Source organism: Peromyscus maniculatus, chromosome 12 (genome assembly GCF_049852395.1).
Source record: "Peromyscus maniculatus bairdii isolate BWxNUB_F1_BW_parent chromosome 12, HU_Pman_BW_mat_3.1, whole genome shotgun sequence".
NCBI classification, from domain to species: domain Eukaryota; kingdom Metazoa; phylum Chordata; class Mammalia; order Rodentia; family Cricetidae; genus Peromyscus; species Peromyscus maniculatus.
Window position 1 is genome coordinate 1,891,781 of NC_134863.1, and position 13,635 is coordinate 1,905,415.

The 13,635-nt window shown below is 40.2% G+C and overlaps 1 protein-coding gene across 6 annotated transcripts in view; it reads right to left on the reverse strand.

Moving 5' to 3' along the window:
- Positions 1–12,911, reverse strand: part of Ube2v2 (ubiquitin conjugating enzyme E2 V2) — a 36,469-nt gene extending 23,558 nt beyond the window's left edge. For 2 of the 6 annotated variants that reach the window (XM_076548357.1, XM_076548360.1), the window contains exons 1-2: positions 12,806–12,871; positions 12,091–12,157 (exon numbers count right to left, since the gene is read on the reverse strand). Coding sequence is in view for 2 of the 6 variants with exons in the window: in XM_042258946.2 (XP_042114880.2) it covers positions 12,806–12,821 (16 nt within the window). In the remaining 4 variants the exon portion in view is untranslated. Of the gene's footprint in view, positions 1–12,090; positions 12,551–12,805 lie in introns of those variants that run through there. The other 4 variants (XM_076548358.1, XM_042258946.2, XM_076548359.1 and 1 more) reach the window with 4 other exon arrangements.
- Positions 12,912–13,635: the final 724 nt, after the last annotated feature.

The following is a 13,635-nucleotide window of genomic DNA, read 5'->3' on the forward strand; positions in this document are numbered from 1 at the left end:
CTAGGGCACAATTACAGTATCTCCACAGAATAGATGGCGTGCAACATTCCTGACTATTAGCTACAATACTTTTTTTTTCCTTTTCTTTTTTGGTTTTTTTTTTTTTGAGACAGGGTTTCTCTGTGTAGTTTTGCGCCTTTCCTGGAACTCACTTGGTAGCCCAGGCTGGCCTCGAACTCAGAGATCCGCCTGGCTCTGCCTCCCAAGTGCTGGGATTAAAGGCGTGCGCCACCACCGCCCAGCGCTACAATACTTTTTTAATGTGAGGTTAAACTTCAAGTCTTAAGATGAAATCAGACTCCTGCCACTCTGTCACATGGCAATCATGTACAACCAATCTAATGAAGTCATCAACTAGAAAACAAAGGGCAAGCTAGGCAATAAAGCATGTATCAAATCACTGTCTACACGGGGCTCCAGAGATGACACACACACCAAAAAGGAGGATAACAAAGACACTGACTGGGAGGGATGGGCAGAATCCTGAAGCAAGACAACAGAGGGAAAGGATGGCCCTGGCCCTAAGAATAGCAGGAAGAACTCAAGAGTTCAAAAGCCTGGGTTCTCAGAGTGACAGAAGCATAACCCAGACTCTCCAGAGGTCAGTACCTCCTTCCATCATAGAACAGAACCTCTGGGCAGTGGGAAAAGAGGGCAATGAAAGTGGTACCTAAGCATGAGCACAAGTTCTCAACAGAAGGGAAACAGGAGAAAATGTGAACAGGGATGGGGTTCAGAAAGCTAAGCTCAAACACATTCTAGTTTGGCAGACTTGGAAGCAGCAGTAAGAATTGAGAGAAGTCCCTCAAGCATAAAAAGGTGCAGTGCTTATGCAAGCAGGAGGGCTCTCTGCACAGTTGATTTGAAAACTGTGCTTTTTAAATGTAATCAAATGTAGTTCTTTTGTTACTATATCTATGTATCATTTTAGGTGAAGGCAAGTAACAAAAAATGAGAAAAATCTTTGCAATCTATATTATCTGAGAAGAAATTTCTATCTAGAATAAAGAACTTCTCCAACTAAACAATTGAGAAGAAAAGAAAAAGCAGCTCAATTTAAGAATAGTCAAAGAACTGGCCACAGTGGCATATGTCTATAATTACAGCACTTGGTAAGTGAAGCCCTGAAGCTCAAGAGTTCAAGACCAGATATCAAAAAAGCTCAGTAGATAAAGGTACTTGCCACCAAGTCTGACACCCAAGGTCAATTCCTAAGCTCCACATAATAGAAGGAGAAAACTCAACTCCCCACAAGTTATTCTCTGACCTCCACATTCATGCTGTGGTACAGACAGACAGACAGACACACACACACACACACACAACTGTAAGAATAAATAAATTAATTTTTAAAAAGATTTAAAAGCCAGTCTTGGCTGCATAGTAAACCCAAGGCCATCTTAGACTACATGACACCCTGTATTAAAATTTAAGATTAAAAATGAAAAATTGATGGATATGGAATCTTCTCAAGAACACATATAAATGGCTAACAAACATACAAAAGGATACTCAACATCACTAGGCATCAGGGAAATGCCAATCAAAACCACAGTAAGACTGTTTTCATGGTGCCTCCTAGATGATCAGCTATGTCAAGATGAAGCTGAGGACCTCCTTCACAGGCACCCAATATCAGAAACTCATTCAATTCTAACTTCATACTTTATGGGAAGAACAGCACCACAGAAGTAGCTGCCAGTGCTCTAGGTGAAGAGTGAAAGGGTTACATGGTCCAAATAAGTGGTGGGAACAACAAACAAGGTCTTCCTATGAAGCAAAGTGCTTCAGGGTGTGCCTGCTGTTAAGTAAGGGGCATTCTTGTTTTAGACCAAGAAGGACTAGAGAGAGGAAAAATATGTCTGTTCACAGATGCCTTGTGGGTACCAATCTAAGTAGTCTCAATTTGGTTACAGGGGGGAGGGGGGGGGTGAGAGTTGGTTACTTAAACTGACAGATACTACTATGCCTTGGTAGGTGGGACCCAAAAGAGCTAGAACTAAAAATTTTTCAATCTTTCTAAAACCATGTCCACCAGTATGTTGTCAGGAAGCCCTCAAACAAAGAAAATAAGCACAGGACCAAAGCATCCAAGATTACTCCACATGTCCTGGAACACAAACGTTGACATGCTGCTCTGAAAAAACAATGCACTAATAAAAGTGAGGAGGCTGCAGAATAAGCTAAACTTTCAGCCAAGATGAAGGAAGCCAAAGAAAAACATCAGGAACAGATTGCCAAAAGACATAGGCTGTCATCATTGCTACCTTCTAAGTCTAAGTGCGGTCACATGAGTCTTAAAGAATAAATGTTCAGACCCTGATTCTCAAACAAAGTAGTAAGATACCATGTCACATCCCATGCACAGGATGGCTGGAACCAAATATCAGGAAGTACTGGTGAGCATGTAGAGAAAGCAGGACCATTAGACACTGCTGCTAAGAGCATGGCAGCAGTTCCTTCAACAGTTAAACACAGTCATCACTATTGCCCGGCAATTCCATTTCTGGGTCTCTACCTTAAAAAGCGTATTTCAGAACAGATACAAATGTTCACAGAAGCCTTATTCCCAATGGCCAAAATAAAATTTTAAAAGTAGCCAAATGGCCATCAACAGGTTAACTACCCATTGATTACATCAAAGTCAATCAACTCGCAGTAACTAGATCTGCCAAACAAGGGCCATGCCTTCAACACACGAGTCTTTTATAAGGGTACTTACATGCAAACCATAACACAGAGTGAATAAAGTGAACACAAAAGACCACATACAACATGATTCCACATACAACATGATTCCATACGAAAAGAGAAAAGGGGCAAACTTATTAGGACATAAAGTAATTTGGAAGCTGCTAGACACTGGGGGAAGTAGGATAGTGTTAATGTGTTTAGACTTAATTCCTAAGAAACTGAAAATGTTTTAAAGTGACTGTAGCAATGACTGTACACATTTGAAACTTTTCTGGAAAAAGCACTCTGACACCAATGAGAATAAAATGATGTCACTATGGACCAGAGGCAGGAAAGCTTGTGGAAGGCCTCAGCCTCAGGTCCAGTTCACATTTTTATTTTATGCTCTAAAACCACAAGGTGGGGTGAGCAAGCAGGCAAAATTTTACAGAAGTTTGTGTAGCAGTCAGTAAGTTGTTAAGGGCAATGACCCACTGTTATGGGTAGCAAGTGAAGTCAGTACAAACAGTGATCTAAGTAAATCAATAAATCAGTATCTGACTGGCCTTTCAAAAACCTTACTCTACTTCACACACCTCTAAATACACTAAACTGTACTACAGACTGTAGTACAGACTGTACTCATTAAACAGACTTAAATAGTACATTTCAGTAAAGCTATTTTTCTGTTTATGTTTTTGTTTTAATATAGAAAAATAATTCCCTAAAAGTGAACCCAAGTTTCAGCATCCTTATTGCTACGGGCTGCAGGAATATATCATAAGAACTCAGCTGGTTGTGGCAAAGTCACTACCTGGAGGGATCAGGGAATTCCTCCAGAGGAAGCCAAATTCCAAGGAGCTTTTGGTGTTATTTGGCTTGTTATATACCAGCTGTCTTCTGTTATGAATATCATGTGTGCCTTCATACTTTTCCCAATTGACTTTTCCCTAAGGGCTAACAGTGTGGACTGATCACTCTCTGGACATACACATTCCAGGCATTTGGAGAACAACCTCAGGAAAGGCTTTCTCTGGAATCAGGTATCTCCCTTAGCCACTTTCAAGGACCAACAGTGGTAACAGCCCACATACAAGTCTCCTGACTTAAGGTAAATCCCACAAGGAGACACCACCTAGGTCAGGTGAACTTAAGTAATAGCTTTACACAATTTAGTTCAGACCCTCCCTTCTTAACTTCCTCCTTTCCCAAACTTTACCTCTAGTTCCAGATCTCCCTTTAACTATCACCAGAGGCATCTAGCTGTACACTGGGGACTGAACACACCTTCCCCCACCCTGTAGATAAACGGCAGATAGCTTGGACAGAAAGGAACCACAGGAAAAAAGAAGGCAGTTTTAGTTTCTCCCACTGACCTAGCAACTTATAGATTCTTAACATTTTCTACTAAGCACATTTAAGACTACAGTTGAGCACATAAGATCCCTCTTCTTAGATATTACCCAAATTTAGCCTTTAGTTAATTAATTTCCCCATTGGTCACTTCCCTTTGGAGTTGCAAATGATAATTAACAGTTATGGCCTCTCTTATGTGATTCTTCATTTGATTCTGAAAGCCTGGCTTTACACTGCCAAGGGATTACTGCTTTTAAGTGTATATATATCAGGACTTCCAGGGCATGAGGGACAGAGAAAAGAGAATGGAAGAACTAGATAGGTAAGAACTTGAGAGGAACAAACTGAGATGGGGAAGAACTAGGTTGAAGGGCTGGAAGACAGTACTAGAGGAACGAGATGGAAGATGAGGAAGAGCCAGATGGGGAAGAAAAGATGAGAGAGAAGGAGATGGGAGAGGAGCTGATATGGGAAAGAACCAGATAGATAAGGACCTAGAAGGGGCAGAACTAGATGAAGGAATTAAGATAGAACCTGGAGGGGACAACAGATAAATGTAAAGAGAAATTGGGCAAGAAAGGAGCTAAAAATGAGAGCAGAGTCTAAGCTTGTAGAGAAAGAACTGACAGAATAATAAAGTGTATGAACTAAGGAATTTCATGTACATAGATTCATTTCTTTTCTTCAAAGATTAACTATCAGCTGGTTGTAGATTCTTCCTGGACCCTGGGGGGGACTATCGAGGGGCTGGATTCCCGTAGTCCCCGATACCTTATGATCTATCTGGTTAAGGGCCAAAGAAGAATGGTGTTTTTATTAACTGTTGCATCCTGAATGGCTTGGTCCTGGAAACTGACTAGAGTAGCAAAGGGATGAAGAAAGGACAGGCATACATACAGAAAAGCTGGGGATTGGTGGGCTATGTACACTCTGATAGAATGGCACCTACCACACACAACTGGGAACCTCAGCATTTTTATTATTTTATTTATATTATTAGCACAGAAAGAGCAGTTAAGTAGTCTCAGGAGGTCGTCTTTGGAGGCCAGAAGTTTCAGGTTATAAACACAGGGAGGAGGAAAGTAAGTTGCTAGTTTTTGTACAAAATGTCAACATTCCTATTCCCACTCCAAGGCATACTTTGTCATCCCTCTGAGGCCTTAGGGGTGGTTTACCAGTTTCCCGTGGATCTGACAAGGCCTTGAGTATATCAAAAATACACATTCATTTAGGACTGTATCACTCTTTATTCGTTCTTTATGTGTTCACTTGGGGCTTTCTTGGCTTCTCCCACGTGTAATTTGAAAATCCCTTAAGATATCAGGGTCACAGAGCTATTGCTCGTTCTTCCTGGTCTTCCGTAATAAATATATGGTGGTAGTTTGATATTTATTGTGGTTTGAATGAGAATGACCCTATATGCTCACATGCTTGAATATTTGGTCCCCAGTTGATAGAACTATATAGAAAAGAATTAGGAGGTGTGGCCTTGTTGGAGGAAGTCTGTCACTGAGGGTGAGTTTCAAAAATACTTCCAATATTTCCAGTCAGCCTCTGCTTCCAACTTGCAGATTAAGATGCAAGCTCTCTGAGGCTGCAGCTGGCAAGCCTTTGTTCCTCCATCGTAAGCTAACCCTCTAAAACTCTAAGTCCCAAATTAAACATTTGGTGTGGTGTTTTGTCACAGAAAATAGAAAGGGAACACAGAGGTTGATACTAGGGAGTGGGCTGATGCCGTAACAAGCTTAGTCATGATATGTTTTCAGAGAAATGGGGACGGCTTTGGAACTTGGGACCAGGAAAATGGTTGACCACTGTAAGCAGGACTTAACAGACCATCCTAGTAGGTGGTTGAGAAGACAATAATGCTGAGAGAAGTGTGGACTGTGGAGGCCCAGCTAAAGAGATCCCAGAGGAAGAACAATAGAAGCAACTGGACTAGAGACAATTCTTGATATTTTGGCAAAGAATGTGGCTGCCTTCTGCCCTTGTCCTAAGAATCTGCCTGAGGCTAAATTAAAAGGTATTGGATTAATTTCCTTAGCAGAGATTTCAAGACAGCCTAATATTGACTCTATCTTGTGGTTATTAGTAACCACTTATGCAGATCCATAATAGATAAGAGCAAGCAAGGAAAAGAAATAAAATATATATAAATTATATATATATATATATATATATATATATATATACATACATATGTATACACACACACATACACACACACACACACACACACACACACACATACAGTCTATAATGAAAAGAACATTAGGAAATATAAACTTCCAACTGGTAAAAAGGCCTGGGGAATTTTTTGTTCCTAAAAAGTAACAACAAAGGAAAGTTTCTGAAAATGTAGGGCCAGGCGTCCAAAGCAGGCAGTCACCTGGCAGTGTTGTCTTTGTTATTGTGGCTCTACAGGAATACAGGAGTAAAGGGGTTGTAGGAATCTTCCTCTGTGGTTAATGAGATCCTCTGAAGCCAGACGTTGCAGGGGAGTCCTCCAAGGAGGCCCTGAGAGGCATTGTGTGAAAGCTGTAAAAAATGAAGCCTAGACTTCTGTTAGAGACCTCAAGAGAAAATGCCAGAACCATGGGATGTCTCCCAGGGGAACTGCAGACAGGGAGTGGAACAGGCACAGGAGAGAGAAGTGTGCTGCAGTCAGCAAAGCTGGAAGGGCAGAGCCGTGTAAGCACTGTGACACCATACATGAAGCTACAGGATTTGGAGTTTGCCCTGCTGGTTTCAGGCCTTGCTTTGGTCCAGTATTTCCTCACTGTGTTCCCTTTCCTCCCCTTTGGAATGGTAATGTAAGTTCTGTGTCACTGTATGTTGGAAGTATATAATTTGCTTTTTGATTTTATATGGGGCTACAATTTGGAGATTGACTTGAGTCTAAAAGACTTTGGACTTTTAAACTATATTGAGAATCTAAAATACTATGAAGACTTTAGAAGTGGAATTAAAATGCATTTTGCACTATAATAGGGTCACAACCTATGGGGGCCAGGAAGTGGGATATAGCAGTTTAAATGAGAATGCCCCAAAAGGCACATATGAATACTTGGTCCACAGTTGATGAAACAGTTTGGAATTAGGTATAACCTTATTGAAGGAGATATATCACTGGGGAAATGCTTTGAGGTTTCAAAAGATTTGCACCATACCACTGTGCTTGCTCTGCCTCATGGCTGTGTCTTTGTAAGACATAAGCTCTCAGCTACTGCTCTAGCATTATACTTGACTATCTGGTACCATGATGGTCATAAACTCTAGCCCCTTGAAACCATAAGCCCCAACTAAACTCCTTCTCCTATAAGTTGCCTTTGTCATGGTAGCAAGAAAACACTAAGTCAACAGTCTTCTCTAAAGGTCTATTTTGGAAAATGGGTAAGTGAAATATTTCTAAAAAATTTAGTTCTGGGGGGTGGGGATGGACATATAATATAGCTCAGAGAGCCTAGCTCTCACAAGTATTTGGGTTCAATCCCCAGCAACTCACCCACACACATCAAAAAGGGCCACTTTAGGAATAACAGATATGACAGAAGAAAGGTTTAAGACTTAACAAATCAGATTGGATATAGGACCCACTATAAAAATGACTTTGTATCAACCATTCACAGCATTATCAATAATCTTCTTTTCCCTCCTTTCCTCAAAATAACTTCAAAGAGAAAATAATTTATAGCCATCCTTAAGAGAACAATTACATTTGTATTTTGCTAAAATGCCAAATTTATGCTTACAAAAAAATCTGTTAATGTGAAACAATATTTGGACACTATGAACAATTTTCCTTTTTTAATTAGGTTTTATGTGCACAAGTATTTTGTTTAAATATATGTACATGTACCACATGTATTCTAGTACCTGTGGAAGTCAAAAGAAGACATGGGATTACCTAGAATAGAGTTACTGATGACTGTAAGCTACTACATGGGTGCTAAGAACCAAACCTGGGTCCTCTTCAGCAAGTGTTCTTAACCACTGAGCCACCTAATCTGCCCATTTTAAAAAAATTTTAAAGACATCGCTTCACTCCATACAAGATGAAGTTTTAATGATCTATAATGTCTTCAATCTCTATCATGGTAAAGATCTTTATCTTCATGAAGTAACATCACTAGCTTTCCATTTTCCCCCTGCTTCCATGTTTTTAGAGTTACACTCTGTTGCCTAGCCTGACCTAAAAAATACTATGCAGCCTAGGCTGTCCTCAAATTTACAGCAATTCTCTTGCTTCAAGTGTAGGATTCCAGGCATGAGCCATCACACCTGGCTCACATCACTGCATATGCACAAAATAAACCAAAGTATACATAAAACATAGTAATGCCAAAACAGATTAAAGAATCTATGTTCAAGACACTAGCCCTAGACTATTTACAAAAATGATGTCAATGAAAGAGCTAGCAAGAAAGTTTATGTATTACTCATCCCATGTTCAATAACTCAAGTTTGGCCTTATGGTTGAATTATTCATCTAAATAATCTCGACAAAGTCATTTCATGCCTACTGCTCATCTACAAAATAAACTTGGCTTAGAAGATAGCAGTGCCATAATGTACTGTCCATTACAACTATTATTCAACATGTGTAAGGACCTTAAGGTGCAAATAACAAAAAGATTTCTGTAGTCTTGACTTTGTTAGGTTCCAACTGAAACTAAGAATAACATTTATTCTCACAGAAATAAACAAAAACTCTGTAAACAATACACTACTCCCAAACCTGGTCTGACACCCTATCTTCCATATAGTTTAAGCTTACTTTACATTAGTTCTCAAGCAATGAATCTTATTATTCTAGTCAACATGTTTTCCATCTACTTAAAGAAGTTTAGAGTTCCCAAATTAATTACTAAATGAATGTTTCCATAGTTAGGTAACCATGGTAGGAATAGTTCCCATCTGCACAAACTTTTGTTAGCACAGTGTAAGTAATACCAACCCCAACTACTCCAAACCTCCTCTACCATATTATGCTATCATTACATAAAGTACATGTGTGTATATGTGGAGGCCAGAGGTCAATATTAAATGTCTTCCTCAACAGCTTGTTCACTTTTTGAGACAAGTGTTTCCTATGAAACTTGGAGCTTACTGATTGGTTAGGGTAGCCAGCCAATAAGCTCTAGAAATCCACCTGTCTTGCCCACACCACTCCAAGCACTGGGTTACAGATGCACACTAGCTGCACCCTCCAGCTTTATGTAGGTTCTGAAGATCTTAACTCAGGTCCCTATGCTTCCTGGCAGACACTTTACTGACTGAGCATCTTCTCAGCCCTTTGTTTTGGTTTGTAAAACAGAGTCTCATGTATCCCATGATGTGCGCATGCACACACACAAACTAAACAAAACAATAACAAAAAACCCACTATGTAGTCAATGATGACCTTGAGATCCTGATTCTCCTACCTCTACCTTCCAAGTTATTTCATCCACACAAATGGAAAAACTGGTTTTAAGAAAAGAATGGTTTCAGATAGGTCTGGTGCTACAGGCCTGTAACCTCAGCTATTTGAAGGCTTAAACGGGAGAATCACAAGTTCAAGGCCTATTTAGGCAACTCAGTAGTACCCTATATCAAATTAAAAAGTCAAAAGAGAGCTGCAAATATAGCACTATGGTAGAGTATCTGCCTAGCACACATGAGAAGTCCTAGATTCAATCCCAGTACCCAAAAAATCCAAAGGATGATGTCATAGTATTGAAAAACTTCCACACAGCAACCTGAGATAGTTCATAACACTGAGGGGACAAAGGGTAAAATACTGCTAGATGATCCAACTTAGAAGTGTTCACCTATTCCCCTACTCACCAAATCTTAGAAAGGAAGTTTCTTGTTTTGTATCCTAACTTATGTAATTAGAAGAAAAGAGGGAGTGGTGTTCTAATTACATTTGGCAAGTGTTTCATCAAAACATGAACTGTAACGTCTTTAAAATGTTTAAGTTACACTATTAATTTTACTACTTCCCTCATTTGTAGTCAACCAGAGTTTTTAATGTCTTGACATTTTCAAAGATCTCAGAATAACTTGTTCACTTAACTAATTGCTTTGAACAAGTTTCATTGCCATTTTTACTTCCTCAAACCATTCTGTACAGGAAGGATTGTCTGTATGATGAGGCTGTATTATTTGATCACAGTATCAAGAGTTTATCAAGAACATACATATATCAAGAACATCAAGAAAAATCTACTAGGAAATACACTGGAATTCAACTCTTCCACCATTTAGTTCTGAGGCTCAAGTCATTCTCTTCCAGTACTACTTGTGAGCATTGGCATATATACATTAGGAGGACGAGAATGAGTGATTAAGTGCCCTGGCTAAAGAGCACAGTAGTCTAGAGCAGTAGGAAATCAGAATACTGCCACACTAGTCTTCTGAGTATACACAACACTTACCACTTTTGAAAAGGATAATTACTTTTCTTTGGTTGCTTCCTGTCCTTACACAGACCTACATAAAGTTAAAATTTTCATTCCCCTGCCCCCAAGTTTCCCATGCATCTTTATTCAAAGAAACTACAGTCCCATCACAATACTAACATAATCTAAGGGATGTTTTTTAATATTTCATGTTATAATATAATGTGGTACCTAAATTGGGTACTTGATACCAAAAGGGGACCTTAAGTAAAAATTGAAAATATGAATATGGTATGGACTTAGAATTAACATATTGATGTATTAGGTCATTAATTTTGACAAATGTGTTACACTAAGCTATCAAAGGGAGAGAACTTAACATGAGATATGCACACCTCACCATCATCACAATTTTTCTATAAATCTAAAAACTATTACCAAAGGGTGTTTAGTTTTGTTTCCTTTTGAGGCAGACTCTCCTATCTAGCTCAGGCTAACCTTGAATGCATTATGCAGCCCAAACTAATAAGGAACTCATACTCCCTCTACCTCAGTGCTGGCATTATAGGTATATACTATCACAGAGCACACAGAACCTTTTTTTACACAGTAAATTACAATAACTGAACCAAATGAAATTTTACAGATACTAAATATTAATAAACATCCTTTTCCTTGAGTAATGTTTAAGCTAAGTTCTATAAAATCCTCTAGACTCTCGGGGAGAGGAAACTGCAGACCCAATTCTACATGAGAAGGAACTAAGTATGTAAAAGAAGAATTCATCTAGGAAGGAATATATGAAAGTCACTAGGCTGAAACAGAATAAAGGTCATCCTTTGAGGAATACTCCAAAGTATTCATTCTTCATTATGGAGTATTCATTATGGAAAGAGTACTAGATTATACTCTTGCTTCTATTCCTGACCAGTTATGTATAAGCTTTTACTTCTTTGGTTTCTCAATTTTCTCAACAGAAATTCTCAGTCTAATTTGAATCATTTTCCTCCAAACTTCTTTCCAGTTACAGTCCAAGGCCAGCCTGGCTACATAAGACCCTAACTCAAAAAAATAAATAAATAAGCTCAATTTTCTAAAATATATTTTAATTATACCAAAGGTTTCCCATTTCATTGATATAAAAATCAGTGAAAATAACAAACAGGATACAGGTATCTAATACACAATAAAGACACAAATAATCCATCAAAGCTTATTTATAGTATACATTCAGAACAGTATACATTCCAAGAACAAAACAGTTTAACAAAAAGTATGTGCCACTCATATTATCTAAATACTGGTCTTTTCAAGATAATGAACATTCTTTCATAAGAGTAGTGTTATGGTGTTTCAATAAACAAATGCAATCACAAATAGACATTTTTTATATTACAATGCACCACTTTATTACTTAAAATTTTAAAGTACTGAGCACAACTCTTAAAAACCATGGTCCCATTCATAAGAACATAGATTTCAAATAACAAGTAAAGAAATAAGAGTTATAACATTAAAATGTCACTTTAAAAATAATCCTTGGTCTTAGTCAGCTCTGACAAGAAAAACACGGATGTATTTCCCTGAGGTCAAACTGCTAAATATTTTACTGTCTATAACACTCATACACATGAAGATAAGACTTAATCAATATGAAAAATGTATAAGGTATTACCTTGAAATGTAACAATCACAATATCCACTCAACCTCTTCCATTTCTACAACCTAGATTCAATAAAAACTAGAAAAAATAAATCTTATGAACCATCATTTTTAAATGCTGAAACTCCACACTTTTAACCTGTTTTAAGTTAACATTTTTTTTTTAAATCATTAAATTTCTAAACGCCATCAACACTTAAATTCCAAGTCTCCGCTAATAGGAAACCGAACACGGTAACCAGCAATGGAACCCTTATCTAAGCACCAACTGCTGTGTAATTAGCTTTCGTCTATCCGCACGCATCTGGCCAACTAAGTGAAACCATCGCTCCCTGATTCCAAACCGCAGCCGCCCCCCGTTAGTCCTGTCCTCCCGCACGTGTCAGGTGGGATCCCAGCCGAGACCCCCCAGCGCCATCCAGGAAGCCTCTCCGGCCGGCCGGGCCCGGCTGCTGGGCAGTGACAGGCGCCAGGCGGGCCGCCCCGGCACGTCCCTCCCCCGGCGGCGGCGGCGGCGGCGGCCTGCTGGGCCGGGGCTCCCGCAGGGCCCCGCGGGCAGGGGGCGCGCAGGCTCGCCCTCACCGCAGGCTCGCACACGCGCGGCCCGCCCGCCCCGCCGCCCGCCCTACCCCCCGCGCCCCGCGTGGCCCTCCACACTGCGCACCCGCGGCCCCGCGCGACCGCCCAGCCAGCAGCAGCAGCGGGGCGGACCGGGATGGGAACCGACCTGTGGAAACCGCCATCTTCTCCTGCTACCAGACGCAGCCGCCGCACGCAGGACGTCACGCGTCACTTCCGTCAGCGCTCGGCTCTGCGTCACAGAGGACCCTGAAGTGGAGACGCTGCTGGGATTCTGTCCCGCGGCGGGGGGCGGGGAGCGGGGGTAGAAATGGCCCCTGCTCATCACTGGGACACTTGATTCTACAATAAAAGCCAAAGAAAAACTTCGGGAGGGGTTAGGAGACGACGACAGCCCTTCGCAAGAGCTTAAAAGCCTTTTAAAGATCTGTGATCTCCAGTACTGTCTCTTTAGTGTATTCAAGGGGAAACCCCCTATGAATCTTTGTATTAAACATTGAAATAATGTCTAGACACACGGTAGCAGTTACATCACACCAAACGTTTTAAGAACCAACATCAAAACATCAAACATGGTATTGACAACTGTTTAAAAAAAAATTCCAAAGAGTTAGACTCATGCTGTAGTGCAGGCCTGCAATGTCACACTTAGGCTGCAGTGTTGCTCTGATAGCATCAGAACCAAAAGCAACTTAGGGGGCAACTTAGGAATTTTAGTTTATGTTATAGCCATCATTTAGGGAAGCCAGGGCAGAAACTCAAGGCAGGAGCTTGAGCAGAAACAGAAACACTGCTCACTGGCTTGCTTCCAACCTTATTTGTAAGCTCAGGCCCACTTACCTAAGGATGGTACTACTTATACCAAGCTGGGTACTCCTACATCAAATACTAGTTAAGAAAATGCCCCACAGACATGTTCACAGGCCAATCTGAATTAGGCCAATTCTTTTTTGTTGTTGGTTGGTTTGGTTTGGTTTT